The sequence below is a fragment of the Cimex lectularius genome, unplaced genomic scaffold (assembly GCF_000648675.2).
Source record: "Cimex lectularius strain Harlan isolate CLEC.00 unplaced genomic scaffold, Clec_2.1 scaffold109, whole genome shotgun sequence".
NCBI classification, from domain to species: domain Eukaryota; kingdom Metazoa; phylum Arthropoda; class Insecta; order Hemiptera; family Cimicidae; genus Cimex; species Cimex lectularius.
The window spans coordinates 877,772-903,807 of NW_019392781.1; the positions used below are offsets into that span (position 1 = coordinate 877,772).

The following is a 26,036-nucleotide window of genomic DNA, read 5'->3' on the forward strand; positions in this document are numbered from 1 at the left end:
CATCTTCGTTATACACTTTATATTTAAACATTTATAGTAAATTTTAGTGATTCACTTTATGGAATTACATTTACAATAAAAATTAGAATGGAAAATCACAGATAAAAGGAAAACGTCTTGATTAAAACATCTCAATCGGTTGAACGAGAGTACAAACTTTTCCTGTCTCTTCCCCCAAAAATCACGGAATTTGTTTTAACACACTCTTCTATACGATATTCAAGATGTTTATCATGCATTAACATTTATTATTTTAATTGAATAAAGCTTGCACCACAGTTTGTAACAAACACCGACGTTAATTTACAACTTTTCGGGGAATTTCAATCGAAAACATCTTTCATAGATTCTATATAAAAAACATTTATAGTAAACATGGTTTACTTCTTCGATATACAATGAAAAGTAGATTGGAAATCACAGTTAAAAGGAAAAACGTCTATACCAAGGGGGAAAATTCTGTCCCCCTGATTTCCCGAACCTTCGCGCCTTTCCTGCCTCTAGCCTCGAATCACAGATTTGTCACAGCTTAACGCACTCTTTTTCCCTTCTGGTATCCTCAAGAAATTAAAAAGTAAAATAAAATTGTAGGGGAAGCTTTTAAGCCTGGGCTTTTATCACGTAGAAGGGAAAAAAGCTCTACTACTTTTTTTATTATTATTAATTTTTTTTCTAAAAGAGAAAGTATTTCTTTATATAATTGTACTTTTATGAAATATTCCTACTTTGCTTTGAAAAACTTATTAACTTTTCTTCTGCTTTGTTCGTTTCTTTCTCTCTTTTTTAACTTTACCATGAGAATAATTGAAATATAAATAAAATTAAGAAGAACCTTGCAAACTATTTTGATCATGATTTGCCCGATCAGCAAGTATAAATAAACTAGCACTGAAGTATTACCAAAAAAAAGTGTTTAAAGTGGTCCACTTTTGATTTCAAATAGTTAAAATTGTCATTTTTTTATATCCAAATTAAAACAATAAGTTCACAGCCACTTTTCACTACAAACGTCTGGTTTTGTTTTTCACAATTCATAAAACTATAAAAAGTATTTGGCTTTAAACTTGGGTCTGTGGAGCTCCGAAGTTCTTGTTCCCAGCTATGGTGACGACGCTCGCCTGGTGCTTTCCCTTGCATTTGAGCAGGAGGTGTACTGCCTCCTTGAACTCTGCGTTCTTCCAGGCGTAGATGAGCGGGTTGATCGCCGAACTGCTCAATGCCAAACAGAGCACCGCCTTGTAAACTGACGACGATATCCACTGCTTGTAACCCGCCGCCTGGGCACAAGCGACGCCCAGGAAAGGCAACCAGCATATGGTGAAGCAGCCCATCACGAGCAGAACGACCTGAAAAGATGGCCTGCACTGGTGGCAGATGTTCGTCCTTCTGAGCTTTTCTGCTTGGATCACCACCTCCTTCCATATGCGCGTATATATTGCGATCATCACTGCCCAAATTATTAAGAATGCAGGAAGAAGTACTGCTATCAAAAAGTACCTTGGGAGTACCTAAAATAAAATATTATTAGCTTTTTGCTTTATTTTTGTTGCTTTGCCGACTCACCTGGCCTAATTCGCAGACAGATGCTTTTTCCCAATTGTTCCAATATATAGGAACAGTGCTCATCAAAATCGCATTGAAAAGAGCAAGCGCCAGCACCTTCCAAACGACCCTGAAAACAAGTTAAAATAAGAATTAGCAAATAAATTAAAAACAGAAAAACAAATTAAAATACCTTTTAGTCATCAATGTCTCATACTTAAAAGGATGGATGATGGCGAGGTACCTGTCAAAAGCTATAGCTGTCACATTCAATATTGAGCAGCAACAGGCCAACAGGACAAAAACAAACCTGAAACCAACGTTTTTTGAAATTCTGCTCCAAAATCACAGTATATTTCTTTATTGAATAAATTACCTCAGTATGCAGGTGGTCTTGTTGACAGAGAGCTGCGGGAAGATTGTGAAAGCCATGTGGTAGGGTAGTGTGAGCCCGACGAGGGTGTCTGTGAGGGCAAGGCTCAGTACAAAACGGTTCGAAATGAGCTTTGAGCTTTTTGAAAGCACATAGACTGTAAAGAGGTTGCCACAGAGGATGACGACAAACAGGAGGGAATCCACTCCGACCCAGGCCCACTGTTCGGCGGTGTGGTGCCCCGCAAGGCATTCAGTGTCGTTTTTCTTGCACATCTAAAATACCTAATTGGCCAAGAGTTGGAATGCGAACATTTTGACTTGTTCTTCTTCTTCAGTTATTTTCAGTTCCTCTTGCCCTCTGAGTTTTCTTCTGTTGTGCTTTCTTCTCCTTCCATCTAAAAGCAAGAATTCAATTCAAAAACACAATTAAGGCTGCCATCCAACCAATCTAACCATCTATCGAACTATCTGTCTGTCTTTTTGTTTCTTTATCTATCTATCTGTCAATCTTTCTATCTGTATATTTATCTATCTACCTACCCATGTACGTATCTATTTGTAGTTGTCCCTCTGCCTCTCTGTTTCTCTATCTATCTGTCTATTCATCTATCTACCTACTATGTACCTATCAATCTGTCAATCTTTCTATCTACCTATTCATTTACCTACCTACTTATCTATCTACCTTCCCAAGTACTATCTATCTGTCTATCTACTAATCTACATTCATACCTACTTATCTCTCTATCTATTTGTCTATCTAGCTATCTGTCCAACTATCTGTTTCTCTTTATATCTATCTTTCTATTTACCTATCCATCTATCTAACTACTATATATCTATCTATTAATCTACGTATCTATCTATCTGTATATCTAAATACTATCTATCTATCTTATCTATCCATCTATCTAAACATATATCCATCCATCTATCTATCTATCTATCTGGGAATCTATCTATCTATCTACCTACCTATCCATCTATTGTATCTATATGTGTATCTAATTACTAATTATCTATCTGTGTATCTATTCATTAACTATCTATCCATTCATCAATCTATTTCTCTCTCTCTTACATGTCTTTATATTTTTTTATCTATCTACCAGTTAATCTTTCTATCATACTAATTATTTATCTACCTATCTGCTTATTTATCTATGTGTCTATCTATCGAACAGTATATATGCCTATTTGTCTATCTATCCGTCTATCTGTTTATCTGACTACTTCTCTATCTTTACCTATCTGTGTATCTATCTATATGTATATCTGTCTATCTGTTTATATATTTATCTATCTGTCAATATTTCTCTGTACATTTTATTTATCTGCCTTTATATCGGTTATCTCTTAACCCAGTCAAATTTGTTTCTTTTTATGTAAAGTTTGTACAAAGTCGAATTTTAAAAGGAGATACGGATTTTTTTAGGGCATCTTGAACCTTTTTAATAGTTTACAATTTACAAGATTTAATAATGATCGCTAAAAATTAATATATATGTCTACACTCATACGTGCAGCCTTTTGATGGGAATATCAATTTCTAACGCAAAAACAGTGTGTTTAACAAAAATAATTTATCCGTAAGTTATCTGTGTGCGTTTTACAACAGTTCCGGTGAGATTAGTTGAGAAACGACTGACCTTGCGTAAAAGAAGAGTTAAAAAATTGCGGAAAATGTCCCACTGAAAAGTGCAAAAAAAAAGGTAAGACTGTAAAATAATAAATTCAGACACTGATTTTGGTCGCGTTCCGGCGAAATGTTAAATATAAAGTGTTTATAGACTCTAGAAAAAAAGCTAGAAAAAAAAGCAGAATTTTTTAACATTTATTTTATACGTGTATATATGTGTAAAACCTCATTTTTCTCATATCGCTGCATTTATTTGGCTTTTCTTAGGACAATTAATAAATAGGCGCATCCTTTTGAGTGTGGGGCAAGGGAGGCCGGGGTATTATTGATTTTCCCAGTGAGTACTACGGTAGTAACCAAGGGGGATGTTAACCCCCCCGTCGCGTAGTAAATACGGACCCATACCCACTTCAAACTTTACTCACTCCTTGACGATTGGTAATTGTGGGGGAAAAATTGCCCCCCATGAGTCATTTTCATCTGACTGACCTCGTCTGAACGGGTACAAACCGGGTTCAACAAGTGGCCCTTTGCTCGCGGTGATTCCATGCCAATTTCCCCACCCATTGTGCTTATTGTTCTTTACATATTTGATCTTGATTAACAATTTCAACGGGCAGAAATCAATCTAACTGCGACACCTAAAGAACACTTTAAAAAATCATAATACATTTTAAAATAGGAAAAAAAGAAGGATATATATGTAATTATATTTCTATAATGGACAGATAGACCAAAAAGAAGGAAAAAAAAACACATAAACACTGTACTTTATGCGGTTTATGCTTCGGTCTCACCAAGGATGATCAATAATTCATACAAACATTTTTTTACACTCTACTAATTGGGATAATGTTTCTTGGGCAATATACGTTTTTTTCTCATTAACTTTCACCCTCAACAAATTCCTCATAATAGACTATACGTTAAAGTATGTAATTACTTTTTAAAAAATAATTTTTTTCTGCCTCTAACTTATTCTTACTAAGGATCCTTGTAAAGATACATTTTTTAACTTTTCACTTTAGAAGATCTTGTCACAGGATATTTTCTTTCATTTTCAGTTTTTACAAGCTAAATTACTTCGCTGTTTGTTTTTCTTTCTCTGGACTCGACTCGTTTTTACAAATAATACTTTAGATTTAACTTTTTTCTTAACATTCCGTTTAGAAGTTTCTTAATTAAAAATATTTAAGATAAAAATCATTCTTCATTTTTACTTTTTACAAATTAAACTACTTCGCTCTTTTTTTTCTTGCTCGGATCTCGACTCATTCTTACCAAGAATTCTTAAAAAAATAACTTTTTTCTCAACTTTCCGTTTAGACGTTTCTTAATTAAAAATACTTTAAGATAAAAATCATTCTTCATTTTTACTTTTTACAAATTAAACTACTTCGTTCTTTTTTTTCTTGCTCCGATCTCGACTCATTCTTACCAAGAATGCTTAAAAAATAACTTTGTCCTTAACTTTCTGTTTAGAGATTTCTTCATAATTAATTATACTTTAAGGTAAAGATTTTCGGTTTAAGTTATTTTAACTATTGAAGAATTATCATAAGCTAATCCGTTAAGATGGGCGACCGGATGTAATGAAAGATTAAAAAATTATGTAAAGAGGTGGCCGTAAGATATATCGTTGAGGAACTCCTGATTTGATGTCTTTAAATTTGCGAACCGTCTTTTATGTCGCACTGAGTCCTGCTTAAAAGATAAGGTTGCAGGTGTTCAAAGGAATTTTTTTGAGAAATTTTAGCTCTGATTTTATTAGCAAACAGGTGTGGGACTTAGTTCAATAAATATATCGGTCGATTTTTTTAAATCAGAAACCAAAGTAGAAGTTACTGAACGGAGAATTTTTCTCAAAGGACCTTCTCCTTCTTTGTTCTTGAACCAAGAATTCTTGAAACAATTTCTTTTTCCTTAACTTTATCGATAGGAAGTAACTTCATCGTTCAAGAATACCTTACGATAGAGTACGTTTTTCCTCATACAAATTTCTCATTTCTCTTTTCTTGACTCCTTCTCATCAAGAATTCTTTAAAAATTATTATTCCTTTAAATTTCCTTTTAGAAGTTTCTTCATCACTCAAAAACTGAGACATTTCCTTCATTTTCATTTTTAACAAGCTAAAAGCATTTCTTTGGTTTTATTTTCTCTGTTCTTGTTTCATTGTTACAAAGAATCGTTAAATACCTTTTTTCTCTTTAACTTTTCCCTTTGGAAGCTCCTTTGTAAATAAATGTACCTTAAGGTCTTTTTAATTTTTATTTCTACAACATAAGTATTTGTTGTTTTCTCTGTTCTTACTCATTTTATCAATAATTCTTTTAAAAAAAATTATCCTTTCATTCACGTTTTATTTTACAAGTTTCTTAAGCACGCAAAAACAGCTTAAAAAGGAGACCTTTTTCCTTAATTTTCACTTTTTATAAACCAAACTCGGTTTTTTTGATTTGGTTTTTCCTGTTCTTGACTCATTGTAACGAAGAATCGTTAAACAAATTTTCCTCTCTAACTTTTCCCTTTATAACTTTCTTTATAATGAAATATACCTATTTTTTCTTCATTTTTACTTTTTTTATGATAAACTAATCAGCTCTTTGTAGTTTTCTTCTCTCTTTCTTATGAGTAATTCTCATGAAAAAGTACGAAATGCTTTTTTCTTTATTCGATCAGTTTTTAATTTATTCAGTCATATGAAATGTTAAAGGGAACTTTTTTTCATTTTCACTTGGTACAAGCTAAACTATTCGGCTTTTTTCCTGCCCTGTCCATGACTGATTCTCGTGGAAAATCTTGATAAAGATACATCTAAAGGAACCTTAAAACCTATGAACTTTTATATTATTTTTTCCTTTTAACGAGTTAAACTACTCAGAACTTGGATTTTTTCATGTTCCTGATTTATTGTAATAAACAACTCGATAAAGATACATTTTTCTTTGTCTTGTTTCTGATTCATTCTCACCAAGGGCCTTGATGGATCTTATTTCTCTTGTCTTTCACCTTCAGATGTTGCTCCATAATCAAATATTTGTCCCTAATTTTCTTTTTTTTACTAGATAATTAAAAAAATTGATAATAGTACCTTTTTCAAACTTTCTGAGTTTTTCTATTCGCATTCTGTTCCTAGAACACGTTAATTTGATTCTTTCCTGTTTGCCACTATAATTATTCTCGTAGAAGGCTAATAATTAAATTTAAATTTAAATTCTTTTACTGTTTGGCCCGATACACGCTTCCCCGCCGTGCGGTTCCCCTATTGTATTCTCTTGGGGGGTTTTCACACGACCTCCGTGATTCGATTGACCTGCCCCCCAGGTGTCCGATTTATTTTCTTCTTTTTTTCCCCCAATTTTAACCGACAACAAGAAAAAAAGAACAAATGAGGAAAATCTACCTTAGTAAAAGGAAGTTTTACAAGCTTTTTCCCAAGATAAACTACAATGGGGACGTACTCATTGCCTATTTTTCTGTTTCCGTCTCATCGGGCACCAAGGGCGAACAATATGTTTTTGTCTTCTAATAAGGAACAATTCAACTTAGACTAGTTCGGCCGAAATGAAATAAAAAGTAAGAAGTTCAACAACAAATGAAATATATGTTGAGGTCCTGTTCAACTAACATGTTTTATGTATATCTGATATCGTGCAATAATTTCGCCATTGTAACTTGATATCTTCATTAAAGTTAAACCTTTAGACATGTCTTTGTTATCAATTATATCTTAAAAAAGTTAGTTTTATATGTCTGCCTTTATTTATGTACACTTCGGAAAATTTTATAGTTTTCTCACACTCTTTTCTAAGAACAGATGAGACTTGAAGACGTGCTTTACCTTAAAATAGCTTTTGAGAAATACAACGATCAAAAATAGTTTAATTTCTTAGGATGTCCAACTTCAATAGAAGATATTGAAACTTTATATTTTATGTATACACCGCATATTTTGGCCAAGGACGATCAATAATTGTTATGTACATTTTTCATAATCTTGTGACCAATGTATCTTGATAAACGAATTTTTGTTTAATCTTTCACTATATAAGTTCCTGCAAAGCCAAATGTACCGTAAGAAAGATGACTTTTTTTAACTTTTTTACGTGCAAAGCCAAGCTGCTTTTTTTGCTTTTCTGGTTTTTCCGGGGAATCTCGAAAAAGATAAATTTTTTTAGTTTAAAAGTTACATCATAATCAAAAATAACCCAAGACCAAGGAATTCGTTGCTAAATTTCACTATTTAAAAAGCTCAACAACTTTTCTTCCTTTATTTTCTGTTTTTCTATGTCCATGATTCATTATTACCACAAATCCTTATAGGAATGCTATAAAAAAATTCTCTTTAGAAGTTTATTCATAATTAATTGTACCTTAACATTAAGGCCTTTTTTTCTTCATTTTCTCATTTTACAAGCTAAACCAAAGCCTTTATTGTTTTTTCCGTCCGTGAATTATTCTTAACAAGAATTGGTAAAAAATGATTTTTTCTTTAACTTTTCTCTTTAGAATTTTATTTATAATTAATTGTACCTTAAGGTGAAGGCTTTTTTTTCTTCAATTTCACTTTTTACAAGCTAAATCAATTGTCCCTCTGTTTTCCGTTTTTCTATGTTCTGAACTCATTTGTACAAAGAATTGTTAAAAAAATCTTTCCATTAGAAGCTCCTTCATAATGAAATGTACCTTACCTTGTAAGGTAAAGGACGGTTTTCCTCAAATCTTTAATTTTGTTAAGTTAAACTACTTGGCTCTTTGTTTTTACTGTTTCTTATCCATGATTGATTCTTCACAAGAATCCTTAACAAAATTATTATTTTTTAAAATTTTCTCTTTAGAATTTTTTCAGAATGAAATGACGTTATAGTAAAGTGCTTTTTTCTTAATTTTATTTTTTCAAGCTAAACTACTTAGCTCTTTGTTTTAATCTTTTCTATGTCCATGATTTGTTCTTAGCAAGAATCATTAAAAAAATTTTTTTTTCTTTAACTTTTCCGTTTAGAAGTTACTTCCGAATGAAATCTACCTTCAGGTAGAAGCTTTTTTCTTATTTTTCACTTTTTACAAGCTAAACTACTCGGTTCTTTATTTCTGTCTCTGTCCATGATTTATATCCTTAGCAAGAATCTTTAAAAACTTTATTTTTTCTTTAACTTTTCCATTTAGAAGTTACTTCCCAATGAAATATACCTTAAGGTAGAGGCTAGTTTTCCCTTAATTTTCTCTTTTTACAAGCTAAACTACTCGGCTCTTTCTTTCTTTCTCGATCCATGATTCATATCCTTAGCAAGAATCTTTAAAAAAATATTTTTTTCTTTATCTTTTCCCTGTAGAAGTTCGTTCCTTAAGATTAAGGCTTTTTTCTTAATTTTTACTCTTTACAAGTTAAATTACTCGGGTCTTTGTTTTATGTTTTCTCTGTTCTTGACTCATTCTAACGAAGAATGGTTAAAAAAACTTTTTCTTTAAGTTTTCCCTTAGAAGGTATTTCATAATGTAATGTACCTTAAGGTTAAGGAATTTTAATTTTTTACAAGCTTAAATTTTCGCCAATTTTTAGTTCATTTTTTACTTTATTCTAGATGTAAATAAAAGATAGATTAAGCTTCTTTAATTTCTAATTTATATTAATACTCATAGTTTTTTGGTTTTGGACCATGTTTTATTCCAAAGTGGATACGTACATAATACATAAAATGAAATCTAAATCTTTTTTTTGTTAATAAAACGTTATGTACGTCAATAGACTGTAAGCTGTGTCTGGATCGGCAATTAAATTGTTGGAAACTTGTATTTTGAAAAGGGCTGTTGAACTCGGCTGTCAAAAGTTTAAGAACGAAATCTTCAACTCCGCCTCGTTTTGTAAGGGGTGTGGACTGTCGAAAGCCCCTTTCTGTTTTCCAAGTTGTTGTCAGGGGGTGTGAAATGGGAGTTAATTTTGAATTACTTCGGCAGTATATTTTTTACGACCTCTTGCGTTCATTGCGTCTCCCTCGGACGAAATCTCGACGTCGAGTACAAGCTTGGAAAGTTGGGCAGGGTTTGTGGATAAAGAGTTAACCGATGGTTTTTCACAGAGAGGCTTCATTTTTGAGGATTAGACTAGTGTTTGATTATCCGTTTGTCAATGGGGTTAAACATTGCTTAACGTTCGGATTGTTCTGACGATTTCGCAAACCTTCTCGCATTGCCGCGCTATAATTTTGTTTCCATTCTGCAACGCACCGGAAAATATTTTTAAAACTTCGAAATGTGCATAATTTGTTGTTTGTTTCAAGACTAGCAGACCTAAAAATCTCTTAACCTTATTAGCTTTTATGATTAGCTATTAATAATTTTATGATCCTAGATGATCCGACTTTGCCGAATTCACGCCTCCTAAACGTGCCGTTCACGATTGTATTCCCTCGGCGGTTTTCACACGACCCCTCTGATTCAATTGACCGACCCAACACCGTCCAAATTTTTCATCCATATAACCATCCGACAATAACAAAACCTACACAAAAAGAAACGTATAAAACATAAATACTCTAGGCTATTTTTTTTGCATTATCTCCTTTTGACCTGCTTAAGAAGTACATAGTAAATAGAAATACCCATCAAACCGAGCTCATTAAGGCCAACTGAGCTAAATATAAAATACAACTATTCAATTCTCAAGTTACATTTCGATACTTATCAAATGTCTATCAAATTATAGAAAGATTCAATTATTGATTTTCAAGTAACTTCGTAACTTTTATTTGTAAGAAATAATAAAAAAAGAAAGAATCCTTGGAGGAAATGAGAGAGAAGATTGCAATGAACAGGAAAACTATGTCTCAATGTACATTCCATTTAAAGTAAAAATGAAAAAAATACCATTACATTAAAGTACAATTGTTTATGAAAGAATTCTATAGGGAGAAGTTAAAATAAAAATAAATTTTTTCAAGATGTTTCTTAAGCAAAAGTTATAACTAGGACAAAAACTATTGAGTAGTTTAGTACGTAAAAAGTGAAAATGAAGAGAGAGAGTGCTTTACCAGAAATTTCACTATGAAGGGACATTTAAAGGGAAAAGTTGAAGAAATAATTTTTAAAGTATTCTTGCTAAGAATAAGTTATGGACAGAGAAAAGAGAAAAAAAATTAGCCGAATAATTTAGCTTGTAAAAAATGTAAACTAAAAAAATCATTTGCCTTAAACTAAATTTTCTTTTGAACGAACTTCTAAAGGGAAAAGTTCAAGAATTTTTTTAATATGATTCTTGCTAGGGAACTGTCACGGACTGAAAAAACAACAAAAACTTTGATCTAGATTGTAAAAAAGTGTAAATGAAGAAAAAAGAGTCTTTTACCTTAAGGTACACACATTTCATTGTAACTTCTCGAAAAGAAATAATAATTTTTAAAGGATTCTTTGCAATAATGAGTCATGGACAGAAAAGAAAAAGGTCTGTTAAAAAGTGGAAATGAAGTTAAAAAAGCCTTTACATTAAATGTACATTTTATTCCGAAGATCTTCTAATGGAAACGTTAACGACAAAGGAAGTTTGAAAACAATTCTTGGTAAGAATGATTCACGAACAGAGAAAAGACAAAAACAAAGTGCCAAGTAATTTAGCTTGGTAAGAAGTGAAAATGAAGGAAAATCCTTACTTAAAGTACATTTCATTATGATAAATTATTAAAGGGAAATGTTGAATAAATATTTTTTTAAAACGTTTCTAAGTACAGAAAATTAAAAAAAGAGCTGAGTATTTTAGTTAGCAAAACGGTAAAACGAACAAAAAATCTTTACCTTAAGAGGTACATTTCATTATGAAGGAACTTCTAAACATGAAAATTTAATAAATAATTACCTTTCGAAGTTTTATTGGTTAAATTGAATCAAAGCCAGACAATAAGCTATGAAGAACTTTTAAACTTGAAAGTTTAATAAATAATTACCTTTAGAAGTTTTCTTGTATAGATTGATTCAAGATTAGACAGTAAGCAAAGAGCAGTGTCGTTTAGCTTCTAAAAGATGAAAATGAAGGGAATAATACAAAAGGCCCTTTTCCTTAAGAGATACACTTCATTATGAAGGAGTTTTAAACGCAAAAGTTTAACAACTAATTTCATTTACAAGATTTTATTTTTGGCAAGATTGAGTCAAGACCAGACGGTAAGAAAAGAGCAGTGTCGTTTAGCTTCTAAAAATGAAAATTAACTTATACTTCATCATGAAGATACTCTATACGCGAAAGTTTAATAAATAATTTCATTTACAAGAATTCTTGTCTAGATTGAGCCAATACCAGACAGTAAAAAAGAGCAGTGTCGTTTAGCTTCTAAAAATGAAAATTAACTTCTACTTCATCATGAAGATACTCTAAACGCGAAAGTTTAATAAATAATTTCATTTACAAGAATTCTTGTCTAGATTGAGCCAATACCAGACAGTAAAAAAGAGCAGTGTCGTTTAGCTTCTAAAAAATGAAAATGAAGGGAGTAAAAACTAAAGGTCCTTTAGGTTAATAGGTACACGTCATGAACATATTCTAAACATGAAAGTTTAATAAATAATTTCATTTACACGATGTTTGTTTATGATAAGATTGAGTCGAGACTAGACGGTAATAAAAGAGCAGTGTCGTTTAGCTTCTAAAAAATGAAAATGAAGAGAGAAAAATAAAAAGTTCTTCACCTTTAGGTATATTTCTTTACGAAGGAACCTCAAGACGAGGTAAGAATGAATGGCTATTTATGTAGATAAAAAATCTTGAAACAAGTAAAATGAAGAAAAAAACCTTTAGCTTAAGGTACATCTTTTCTAAACATGAAAGTTTAATAAATAATTAACTTTATATTTCATTATGAAGGAACCTCTAGACGAGGCATGAAAGGAATAGATTTTTATCAAGATAAAAAAAGTTTGAAACAAGTGAAAATGAAGTCCTTTATCCCAAGAAAATTTAGATTAGACTTCTCAAGGGAAAAGTAAAGAAATATAATTTTTGCTCGTAATCTTTCAAAGAAAATTCTGTCTGTTCTTGTTGTAAGGAATAAATTTTCGAATTTCTGCAATAGCGAAATTTTCAAATGGTACTAGGTTTAAAATACATTATTATTTAAAGTTCGTAACCGGGTTGTAAGTATTTTCATCCATTTTTCTCAACGAAGCACCCCGAGATTTTATTATTCGTCCGCTCAGCCGGACAGATTTATCATTGTTTTTTCCGTTTCTCGAGGGTAAGGACCTTTTAAAAAATAGAATACCGGCTTGGGTGTGGGGGAGAAAAGGTAATTGCAATCGATACCCGTGATATTGAACTTTAGCCGCACCCTGTAAGTCAATGAGAAAATATTTTTTTCTTCCTAGACCTTGACGGTTCCTCGGCGGAATTGCATTTATATCTGGATATATCTGTAAATCCAGGTCCGCCTTCCATCGCTTGTCGATATTGTTCAATATTCTTTTTTAAAAGATTTTTTCTTATCGATTCGATCTAGGCAAATGAAACGAACTTTCACTGCATAAATTAAAGAGGCAATTGGCTTTTTGTATTAAGACTTTAATGTTGAATATGATATTTTATGATTTTTCTTTTTTTAAATTTTCTGAATTGGCCCGTGTTTCTTCACTTTTTGTTCTTGTAGAAAAGTGTTTTGGTAGTTTTTTATTTGGGTGTATACCTTTTGGATAATTGAGTCAGTGCAAACAAACCGACGGACTTTCTCCAGGCCTGCATAAATTAACCGAGAGGAAAACGATCGCCCGGAATTTTAAAAGTAAGGGATTTTTTTTTGTAAAAGAGAAAACATTCTGTTTTGTTATCCAAATTGGATATTTTTGTTGGACAACTGTGCCTCGGATGGAGTGATTAACACCCGGCGTTCAAACATACCGTGGGGGGCTTCATCAGTATGCGTCGGGACGGCCGTCACCCCCTTAAGATTCATGAGGCCAATTTAAATTCATTCTCAACCCTTTTACCTTCTGGACGTGTCCCGTGAATTGGAACAACCGATCGCCACCGGGGCCGATATCCACTCGCTCCAGAAATACGGGAAAAGACGGATACAATCCAAAAAGCTGAACTAATAATCAAAATCAGTTTTTCTTGACTCGTAGAGACTGATTTGATGTCAGTTATGCCAAGAATCACCTCATTCGCCGTTATTGATCGTATCTAGTCCGAGATACAGTGGTCGAATCCTTATCCTTATCCTCCTTTCAGTAATGGGCCACATTCCTCATTTTTGTTGATACAAGTCCTTCAGTTTTAACGAGAAATCAACCTTTTATTACGTTCTGTCCATATTCATTATTTTCTGCTGGTTCTATTCGCTTGCACGTGCGGTATACATTTCGACATGACGTCAGGCGAAAAAACCGGTCCATCGATTTCGTAGCTTTTGACCACCGTCATTCACCGCTGGACGAGGAATGTTTTCGAATTTAAATTAAGCCTAATTGGGAATATTCTTGGAGAAGACCGGTTGTAAACGACTCAGGAGCTGCGTAAGCGGTTTGTCCCTGTCCTCCGGTCGTCGTCGATCACTGGATATAAACAACTTGTCAAAATAGAGCATAAAACTCTCAGCCAACGTACCTCGCTTTTCGACCGGTTCTTTTTATTAAACATGGTTATCACAGAAAAAATGTTTCGAGTTCACAATGTCAAATTTAAGCCCATCAGAAAGGTTGACTTAGGATTATGACAAAAATTAGGCCTTGAAGGCGAGTAGTGCCATATTTCAAAGAATTCCGACAACTTAGTGAAGTATTAAAGAAAATTTGTTTAATGCAGTTCGGAACCGAAAATAGAGAAAAATTTGAATGTTCAATCAGGCCAGAAAACTTAATAATTTCTGTTCCTCCTGGGTTGATATAAGATTTTAAAAAAATCAACAGGTCCTTGTTTAATTCCATCATATTTGGACGTCAAATCGAGGCAGAAGCCATCAACATTTCTGCCAAATTTTATGAAATTAATTCGATGTGTTAGCCCGATACTGAAGAAAATGTAGCAAGGGGTGTCTTAATTGAACTTGACACGGTTTAGCTTTCAATACATCTCCCTGGTTTTCGATTTTGACGGTGGATTCGAAACAAGCGATTCTAAGCGGACAATTGTAAAACATCTTAAAATCGATATAATTTAAAATTCTCGATTTACATCAGTTGTTTTTGAAAATTTCGATCGTTTCTAGTCATCTGGGCTTGATATTGGCATAAAAAAAATAAACCGTTCCTTGCACATTAATTAGATTAAATTTTGCCATTTGGTCGAGGTAGAACGTATATATTTCTGCCAAATTTCATTCAATTATTTCAAAGAGTAAGGGTGATATTGAAGGAAATATTTTTAGGTGAGCGCGCCTCAGAGCGACACAAATTTTAACATTTTTATAACATCTACTGCCTGAAACATTTTACCGATATAAAAAAATAAGCGATGCTAGACGGACCATCACCAATATCGAAATAGGAAAAACTCAAAATTTATTGCTGTGCATCTGTGTAATTTAGCTTTTTTTAAAGGATAATCATGATTATTTCTAGAAACACTAAGTCGATATTGGCAGTCCAAAAAAATCAACCGTTCCTTGTGCACGAATTGGACCAAATTTTGAAGTTTCACCGAGGAAGAACTTATCAATATTTCTTCCAAGTTTCGTTTAATTAGACCAACAACACAAGTTAACGAGTTATTGAAGTAAAAGTTTGTAAATGATTCTACCTAGACACACAAGTTTTAGCCGATTTATTTGGAAAAAGCAAGCGATGCTAGGCGGACCACGGTTCGGTATCGAAATAAGGAAAACTAAAAAAAAAAATCTTGCTTTATTTCTGTATAATTTAGTTCGTTTTTCCAAATAATGATTTACAGACAGCCTGACTGGACAACGCAAAACATTATTGTTTCTATGTACTATTCGTCGAAATTTTGGCGTTTTCTTGAGAACAGAATTTCTGCAAAGTTTCATCCAATTATTTTGATAGGTTAGCGAGTTACTAAAGGAAATATGGATGTCCTCTGAACTAGTCAGATCCGGGACGTTCCCTTATCTCAGGTCTAACTGGTCTTGAGGTACGAGTCAAATTTGAGATTAACAGGGTCGTTAGACAGATTGTCGAATCACTTATAAAACTGTCTTATCGGATTAATGTCGAGATTTCTGCTTTCGACCCCCCCCCGTCTAATCGGATTAAGGCTGTTTGCGAACTAGACGAAAGTTATACCTCGAGTTCAATCTGTTTTCCCCTCATTTGCGTATTCTGATTTTGTCTTGTCGACCAAACAATGTGCCGAGGTGGGAAAAGCCTTGAATCCTTAGAAAAAATACAGAAAGCTGTTATTAAAGAGATCTGATTATATTTTAACCTCAGATCAGTTTTTAATATTTTAAAAAACAGAAGGCGACATTTTTTAAAAAGGATCCTTTTCCTTCCAGAGGGTCCTTGGAACGGTTTCCTGCATGGTGTTTCAATAAATAAAACTTAGACTAATTTGTATCCAATTGTGTTAGTAATTATTTAAAAAAAAGTCCACTCCGCGGACTTTAGAGTTTCTCGTCACGGCCTTGCAAAAGTGATTTGACACGACAATTAAAAAAAGAAAAAAGATAATTACAATCTTCAGGTATCCTGTGAAGATAATATTGAGCCTGGAAAGCGTTTCAAGGGCAATAGAGCGAAGCTTGTCGGACCCAGAGGCGATCAGTAATAGCGCTGAGTAATGTGAATATTGTACTGGACGGTTCCGGCTTGAAAAGAATCTTTTCCTCCTATATTCAAATACAATAAATTTCCCGTTTATTTTGTTAAAAAAATTAATTATCATTTTTTGGTTGTTCAAACAACTTTTTGGCCCGTATGATGTCGCTGTTTAGCCTTGGAAGACCCTTCTCGTGGTAAGTGCAAGTTGATTTTTTCAAAGTTACTTAAATGACTTTTTTCCCCCATAACTTCGCTTATTATATTGCGGTCGTAAATGCTTCGGATTAGGCAATTTAGTCCTTTTTTTCAAATTTGTTTGAAACTCGTAATTTCCAATAATTGTAAACATGAAAATTTAACAAAATCATACTTGAAGATTGACTCATCAGCCGAAATTTATCAACAGGACCAATTAAATGTAGTAAAAATAGAATTAAAAAAAAAGAAAAAAAAAAAACGAAGTTCGCTGGGAATGACGCGAGACCAGTCTTATCGACAAGCGAGAACAGATGGACCCAGGGGTGATAAACTACGATTAACTCCTTCCATTCACTTTTTTTTGTTGTAATTATATATAAAAAATAAAGGGGAAACAATTCAAAAGAATAGCGGTGCACTAACAAATCAAAGCCTTTCAGGGATTTACAAAATTTGGAAATGGTCAGATTGCTTCATTCCAAACAGTCTGGTTTATGTCCGGGATTATAGGCTTGACGGGATAAACAGAAAAATATTTTTTTAAAATGCATAATCTATGTAAAGCATGGGAAAATGATTTGCAATTTTCAAGGGCGGTCGAGATTTCCGGCGGCTCGTGGTGATTTACCATCTTAGGACTTCGTATAAAAATAGACTTGGGTTATTTTTAAGCCGTTAGGTTCGGATTCTCGGTGCCGGGTTCGATACCAGGGTTCGCCCTTGTATTTTTCTCCCCCTCGACACCCCCATTCAAATTCGATTAACCGACGCTGAATATATTCGTCCTACCCCCGAACTTGGTAGCGGATAAAGCTGGCGGATTTAATTTCCATGTTTGTAGGAAAGTCTGAAAATTAACAGGATCCCGCTAAAAGGGGAAAACCAGAAATTGCGGCTAGACGGAAGGAGGATTAACGACGAGACCACCCCTTCCACATTGTAAATCCCGGCTAGAAGGAAAATGTAAAATCGTGAAATCTTCACTCAAGATTTATATGACTGGATTATCTTAAAGGGAATAAAGAGGAAAAATCCTTCCTTTCCCCCCAAAAAAACTATTTATGTCCAATCTATACGGCTAGCTAAATAACGATATATCTTCCAGGGCGTTCAACCCCCTTTGGAACGTTAGCGACCACAGGGCCGAATAAAAATAAATGACACGAAGAAGGGAACTCTTCTTTTTATGGCTTATTAAAAATAAGTTTTATATCCTCGAACTGTTCAGAAGGGCTTTCAGAATAAACATTGTACTGCATCTTCCTAAAGCAAAGGTCAGGAATAAGGGATCTCTTGTTAGAGAGCTTTTTACTTAAAAAAAACTTGACAAAGGTAAAAAAGCGTTTTCTTTTAGCTGCTTCATTTTTAAATATTGAAAGAAAAAAATCGTTTCTACATTTCTGAGGTAACATGAAAAATATAAAAAGAAAAGCGCATTTTTCGCAGTGACCTTGAAAAATAACTTTAGATTTGATAGAGGCTAAGTACAAAAAAAGTATCTTGCTAAGTAGAGCCTGTCTATCTGTTTAATCTATTTTTATCCAGTTATCATTTTATGTATTTATCTATTTATTAATCAATGAATCCATCGATATTTTATCTACTGATCAATCTATCTAGCTATTTATGTGTCTATATATAAATTTATCCAACATCAATCCATATATGTACGAATCTATCTATTTTTTATTTATCAGTCTATCTGTCTACCTATCTGTTTTATCTATTTTTATCCAGCCATCAATTTATGTATTTATCTATCTTTTAACCAATCAATCCATAGATATTTTATCCACCGATCAATCTACCTAGCTATTTATGTGTCTATATATAAACTTATCCAATTATCCATGTATCTATGAATCTATCTATTTTTTAATCTATCAATCTAGCTACCTGTTTTATCTATTTTTATCCCGTTATCATTTTATGTATTTATCTATATATTAATCAATTAATCTATCGATATTTTATCTACTCTCTAATTCGAAAGGTTGTAGGTCGAGATGAGTAGTTGATGTCCGAGTGGATTTTTTTTTTTTTTTGGCGTTATGAACTATGCATATTAGCCATGTGACAATTCATATATGTGTGTTCAAATTTGGGGGGGTTATTGTGAAAAAAGGGCCAGAGGCGACGGTGGGAATCGAACCCACGACCGCGGCGTGAGAGTCTCTCATGCTAACCACTCGGCTACCGCGGTCCCCCTTGTCCGAGTGGATCGAAGTCATGGTAGCTCAAGTTGGTTAGAGCAGCGGCGTATTGAGACGAAGGTCGTGGGTTCGAATCTCGTTCGTGACACTATTTTTTCATCTCAACGAAAATCTGTAGATAAACAGTAAATAATGCTTTTACGTTTGTGCTGATTAAGTCAATTGGCACAAAAAGATAATGCCATTCCGTTCTGCTACATCTAAAGATCGCTTTATAGACTTTTTTCGTTGATTTCATTTGATATTTCTTTTATTCTTAAACTTTTCTCAATGGTTCCAGTCATTTGAGTGAGTATGATGGTGATGGGGTCATGACGTTATTAGAAGAAGACAGCGCGAAGTTCTTCTTAGCACAGCTCAGAAAATGGCCAGGCTTCGTGTAAATTGGACGTTGGTAGATTGGGGACGAGTTCTCTTTACTGAGTGAGAGTTGGCCTCAAATTTTCATGGGCTTAATTCCATGCGAAGAAAGGGATGCCCCATGCTGTTTAGTTGTTCAGGTGGCATTCCACGGTGGGTCATTTCGGGGTGGCATTTCCTCGAACGCCCGCTCCGAATTGGCTGTTGTGCGAGGAAGTTCTCTAACTTCACAGGGGGTATTTACAAGACATAATCGAAGAACATATAGTGCCATCTCCCCCCCCACATCGGTGAGAGATTCTTGCCTGGGTTAATGCCAGGCCCCTTAGAGCACGTATAGTGGATGACTATCCGAATGAGTGCTTCGTGTTGCCAGATCGAAGTCCAGATTTGAACCCAGTCGAATACATTTGGGTCCAATGAGTACGGCGAAACCCAGGTCCTAACACCCTAGAAGTGTTGGAAACGTCTGTTCATGATGAATGGAAAAGAATTCCTCAGGATTTGATCAGAAATCTTTGCCATGAAAAAGCGTTTAACGGACGCGATTCGGGCCAGAGATGGAAATACTAGGCATGAAAGAGGACGAAAAAGTTTTTTTTTTAAATATAAACAAGTTACATCCGCATTACTATTATTATTAACTAAATACATCAAAATTTAAGAGTGGTGCGGTTATTTTGTCCATCACTGTAATCTACCTGACTATCTATAAGTATCTTTATCTATTTATAAGTCTCATCTGCTTTTCTGTAAATCTTTCTTTATTTATCTATAAGTCTGTTTATATATATATNATATATATATATAACGGTTCATTTATATATCATCTTCTATTTATTTACCTGTCTATCTATTCATCTGTCCACAAATCAACAAATAATATTTTATAAGGAAACATGACCCAGAGGGCGAAATGAAAGGGAAACCCCTGATAAACAGAGAGCATTCGGGGTTTTCTTGTAATTATTTCATATACTACGTCCCACGTTTCGCTCGCATTAATGATCACAAGGCGAAAGGGCACGTGCTGGGTGAAAAAAAAAAACCGAACGAGGATTCAGTTAAAAAGTTGGTAATTTTTCGTACTTTCTGCGGAGGGTCAATAAAAAGAAACCAATTACAATTAAATTGGCTCTTTTAAATTTTAATCAACGCCCTAGATCCACAGATGCATCCCAGGAATCGATCCCACGACCTTGTGCCTGAACCATCCCACTCCGTACTTTTGGAAAAAGAGAAAGGCAAACAAAAACAGTCAAAATATTTAAAGAAGAAACTAGAGAGAAAATCGCGATATTCAAAGATTAAAGATAAAAGGCGAAAAATTACTCCATGGAAAACCAAGTGGACAATGCGTAAAACGGAAGATAAGCCCCTTTATGTTTCCACATCGTTAAACACACAGATTGCTATAATCAGCATATCTCTTCCTAAAGAGAAATGCACATATTTCTTTAATGATTTTTACATTAACACGAGTTATGATGACGCTTGTAAGCCCAGCTAAAAAATGGAACCTTGAAAAAAAAAACTAGCTTTCCTTAATTTTAACATGGTAAAAATACTAAAAAAAAGTTCTGAGAAAGCAAGTTGGGAAAGGAAAAATTAAGTTTTTCTAGTCTTTTTATTAGGTTAGCTGCTAGGGGGGAAAATATTGGGAAAAAAGCAATTCTGTCCTCCATAAAGAAACAACTAAGGAAAGATTCATTTTCGTAGAATATTTCTGAGTTTGTAAAAAAAGTTATAATTAAGGAAAGTTCATCTTTCTTAAAGAGATTTATTTTCGTGGAACATTTCTGAGTTTGAAAAAAAAGTTAAAAATTAAGGAAAGTTTATCTTTCTTAAAGAGATTCATTTTCCTGGAACATTTCTGAGTTTGTAAAAAAAGGAAAATTAAGGAAAGTTTATCTTTCTTAAAGAGATTCATTTTCCTGGAACATTTCTGAGTTTGTAAAAAAAGTTAAAATTAAGGAAAGCTTATCTTTCTTAAAGATGTATTTATGTATCAACCGAGCTTCTCTTAGTGCCTTGAGGTACATTTGATAGAGGTGAAAGACAAAGAAAAATATATCTGATTAAATAGGAAATTGTAAAAATTCACTTTTTAAAGTTTAAACTTTGAAAATTTTGTTGAAATGTTTGATAAAAATCTTTATTTTAAAAATGAACGTTAGAAAAGAAGTGTTTGGGAGGATCTACTCGTCCTGAACACCACGCGAACAGCGAGGGATCTGAGGATCGATTCCCAGTACTGACCTGCCAAATATTTTTTTTAAAGTCTCTTGTCTATTTTTTATTTAAAGTCCAAAGATCAGAAGGTCTTCAAAATTAGAATGTGCAGTTTATAGTGGTGTATTTAAAAAAATGTACCTACAAGCCGATTTTCTGGAGCGTGTCGATCTAGATTGTAAATAATGTTGCAATCTGACCGAATTATCTATTTTGTAATACATTCGCCCGCGGGGTGGGGGCTTGGTATATTTTCCTCATAAGTTACGTTTTCATTGTTTGTGAAAATTCTATAGGGCTTTGAGTAAAACTTTCAACAAATTTCCTCTTACAACTCGACCTTTCGGAAAACGTCAATAAATAAATTGACAGTTGTGCAATGTACGGATTTAGTTAGGATATTTTTAGAGATACAGAATGGGGAGGGAAAAAGGACAAAGATGATAATTGAAGAGGTTGCCGTTACCGCAAGCCTGTTCGCGGTAGACGTTGCCGGTTCCTGGGTTAAAGTCCTATAGATCACTCCTGCCACCACGAAAACACAAAAGCCGAGTGTTTTGCACAAAATTTCACATGGGAATTTAATAAAGTGGGAGCAATTATCCGGCGTGAAATTGTTATAAATAGACATACGGGGCATATCTGAAAAAGTAAGTTTCTCCGTCAGTTTTTTTATAGTACGAAGTCTTGCCCAAATCATGATGAACGGGGAACTAAGCTCAGGGATAAATTTAAATAAATGAAAAAAGTATTTCCCTAGGAATATTTACCGTTCTACAACAATTACTCAATATGACATATTTTGCCATTTCGCTCAAAAATGAGCAAAAATTCGCCCAGGCGACGAAAGAAAATAATATTTATGCTTTAAAATTTAACTTTGACTCGGGCCGAAGCTTGAAGTTAAGCCCAACTTAAAAAAAAGGCAGAGCTCTTTGATCTTAATCCTTTATTTTAATTTTTTTACACGAAAAATTGAACAATCTTTCTTTATCTTTATTAAGCACCGAAAAGAATCTTGTTGAAAATAAACATTTCTTAGTTTAAAAAATTGTAATTTAAATTAAATTGTAATTTGAATTAAATGCAGAAATTTTATTATGCATTCTAGACTCAGGACAATAATGTGTAAGTTCTGATAAAACTAATAATCCGGAAAAGATAAAAGTAATGTCAACAAAACCGAGGAAAATCCGTAGTTTTTATGTTCATTTAATTTGAAACATGACAAAAGTTATATGGTCACGAAATAAAGCGTTTTATCTGAAGAAAGGTAAATCTAATTTAATCTATTTTTAATAAATTTCACCAAATAGCCAAAACACATTTGGAGGTGATCAAAATAAACTTCACAAAACAGAGAAAAACGTTGATTTGTTGTTGTTAATTTTACTAGAAACTGGGCAAAGATTATACTTGGTGAATATGGTGACAAAACAAGGCGTTTTATTTAGAAAAGTTAATAAAACCATGCCTGTTCTGTCAGTTTCAGCCTGAGGAGATCAAAATAAAGTTGAGGAAACCATGGAAGATATGTCTTTGACATTGATTTCATAAGAAACTCGATAATGATTATACCTGGTCAATATTGTTAAAAATCAACCTCTTTATTAGTTATTGTTTAGTCAATTTCATCAAACAGGCAAAACAATCAAAATAAACTTAACAAAAGCGAAGAATATATCGTTTTTGTCGTTAACATCACCATAAACTCGACAAAGTTTATACTTGGTGAATATTGTGACGAGATAAAGGGGTTTTGTGTGAAGAAAAAATAATAAAATCATGACTGTTTCGTTAATTATAGTAGACTGACAGTAAAGTTCTGAAGAAGATCAAACTAAATATAAAACAGTCGAGGAAAATCTTGTCTTTTTTGGTTGATAATTCCACCAGAAACTCGACAAATAGTACACTTAAAAATCTTGAGAAGACCTAAAAATATTTTAATTTCATGTCCCCCCCTTCTAATTTCAACCTTTGCAAGGACAAGAAGTACTCGCTTTACTACTTACTTTAACTGAAAACGAACAAAGAAATTTAGAAAGAAAGAAGATAAAAACAAATCGATCACAAAATTTAAAATAAAAGTTATGACACATAAATCGAATAAATTACATAATAATCCATCAAAAAAACAGAAAACAAACTATATAAAAATACTAGAAAACAAAAAGCAATTATTTTCACAGAAAGTCGTAAGCTTTTTGACAGAAGCAAATCAAGAAGATTACAAAAATCTTTAACTCAAAATTGCCTAAATTACCTAATAATTAATAGTAATATTCGTAGAAAAATAATTATTTTTAAAATTTAAATTTTAACGGTTTTTTGCAATGTTGAATTTAAAAATCCTACGATCTCCAAATAATCATTAAGCGTAAAGTCAAAGAAAGAAATATATATATCAAAACTAGAAAAATTAAAGTTATTTTGCTTTTCAGACTAAGTAGATTTGTTTTTCTAAAAATCCTAATCTTATCTGAAGACAATCAACAAAATCCCTAAAGTCTATTTGGCCAATTTCGTCAAGTTGTAAACTTAAAGCTCAATAAATTTTTAGTAATTAATTTAAAAAATTAAATGTAAATTCTACGGGTATAGAAAATAGAAAATTTGTGAACTTATAAATATTAAAAAGGAGTTTTCCTGTCAAATCGAAATTAAAGTTATTACTAAAAAATTCAGTATAGAATCACAAAAAAATTATAGCTTTTCTGGATTTATTTTCCTACAAATCCTGTTTTTTTACATTAAAAGAAAGTAATAAGATTTGTTTTTCTAAAAATCCTTCGCTTTTTATCTGAAGCCAATCAATAAAATCCCTAAAGTCTATTTGGCCAATTTCGTCAAGTTGTAAACTTAAAGCTGAATAAATTTTTGGTAATTAATTTAAAAAAATTAAATGTAAATTCTAAGGGTATAGAAAATACAAAATTCGTGAACTTATAAATATTAAAAAGGAGTTTTTTCCAGTCAAATCGAAATTAAAGTTATTACTAAAAAAATTCAGTATCGAATCACAAAAAAATTATAGCTTTTCTGGATTTATTTTCCTACAAATCCTGTGTTTTTTTTTTACATTAAAAGAAAGTAATAAGATTTGTTTTTCTAAAAATCCTACGCTTTTTATCTGAAGCCAATCAATAAAATCCCTAAGGTCTATTAGGCCAATTTCGTCAAGTTATAAACTTAAAGCTGAATAAATTTTTAGTAATCAATTTAAAAAAATTAAATGTAAATTCTAAGGGTATAGAAAATAGAAAATTTGTGAATTTATAAATATTAAAAAGGAATTTTTTCCTGTCACATCGAAATTAAAGTTATTACTAAAAAAATTCAGTATAGAATCACAAACAATATATAGCGTTTCTGGATTTATTTTCCTACAAATCCTGTGTTTTTTTACATTAAAAGAAAGTAATAAGATTTGTTTTTCTAAAAATCCTATGCTTTTTATCTGAAGACAATCTATATAATCCCTAAAGTCTATTTGGCCAATTTCGTCAAGTTATAAACTTAAAGCTGAATAAATTTTTAGTAATTAATTTAAAAAAATTAATTGTAAATTCTAAGGGTATAGAAAATAGAAAATTTGTGAACTTATAAATATATTAAAAAGGAGTTTTTCCTGTCAAATCGAAATTAAAGTTATTACTAAAAAAGTTCAGTATAGAATCACATAAAATTTATAGCTTTTCTGGATTTATTTTCCTCAAATCCTGTGTTTTTTTACATTAAAAGAAAGTAATAAGATTTGTTTTTCTAAAAATCCGACGCTTTTTATCTGAAGCCAATCAATAAAATCCCTAAGGTCTATTTGGCAAATTTCGTCAAGTTGTAAACTTAAAGCTGAATAAATTCTTAATAATTAATTTTAAAAAATAAATGTAAAATCTAAGGGTATTGACATAGAAAATAAAATTTGTGAACTTATAAAAATTAAAAAGGAGTTTTTTCCTAGCAAATGAAAATTAAAGTTATTACTAAAAAAATTCAGTATAGAATCACAAAAAATTACAGCTCTTCTGGATTTATTTCCCTACAAATCCTGTGCTTTTTACATTAAAATAAATATTTAAGATGAGAAAAATCAAGGTGAATGATTTTTTATGTTTGAGTGTTGATGTGTAATTTTCATTATTTTATTTAGGTGATTTTTTTATTATCTAGGATTTTTTAAATATGGATTTATGAAAATATGTCTAACCTCCTAGTGTTAATCCTTAATGCGTTTTGTTCCCTTTTTGTCCTGAAAGTGATTGGGAAGAAAAAAAAATAGTGGCAAATTATCTTCAGAACTGACGCGTCCTCAGGGGAATTCGTCTTCTGTTCCTCACTCGTCGTGTTCACCCGTCGAGCTTCTGAGCGGCACTGACAGCTTTCGGAGGGTTCGCCTTCCATGGAGGGAGGGGCGACCTCGGCCCATCGGCTTTTCCTCGTCGGCGGTCTTCTTTTTGCACCGTTTCGAACAATAAATATATATATCGCATTCTCAGACAATTCAGTTAAACGGGAAAACCCGAAATGTTTCGGTGTTTGACGCGTTAGGCCGAAAAACCCCCCTGAGAATATCCACCTCGGTGAAACAAGAACCTGTTCGCTTGTACTCGCTTGTCGGTCGTAAAAGCATTTTAAAAGCCCCTTTGTGTATTTTTAACACGACCGACAGACGTATTTCTTCCTAACCTCCTTTGAAAGTCCATTTTTTTAAGATTTAAATCCTCAAGTTGATCCATGAGGTTTTATCTCAATGGATTTTCCACCATGTTTATACATTAAC

At 32.7% G+C, this 26,036-nt stretch overlaps 2 protein-coding genes across 3 annotated transcripts in view; one reads left to right on the forward strand and one right to left on the reverse strand.

Annotated features, from left to right (window-relative positions):
• LOC106665938 (serine/threonine-protein kinase SMG1) overlaps positions 1-26,036 on the forward strand; it is an 82,039-nt gene that overhangs the window by 16,986 nt on the left and 39,017 nt on the right. The window lies entirely within an intron of this gene.
• LOC106665939 (D(1)-like dopamine receptor) lies at positions 5-25,685 on the reverse strand. The gene is made up of 5 exons (XM_014392760.2): positions 25,464-25,685; positions 1,919-2,312; positions 1,736-1,852; positions 1,564-1,672; positions 5-1,508 (listed from the first exon to the last, which is right to left on the reverse strand). The coding sequence occupies exons 2-5, from the start codon at positions 2,188-2,190 to the stop codon at positions 1,059-1,061; spliced, it is 948 nt and encodes a 315-aa protein (XP_014248246.1). The 5' UTR covers positions 2,191-2,312; positions 25,464-25,685; the 3' UTR covers positions 5-1,058.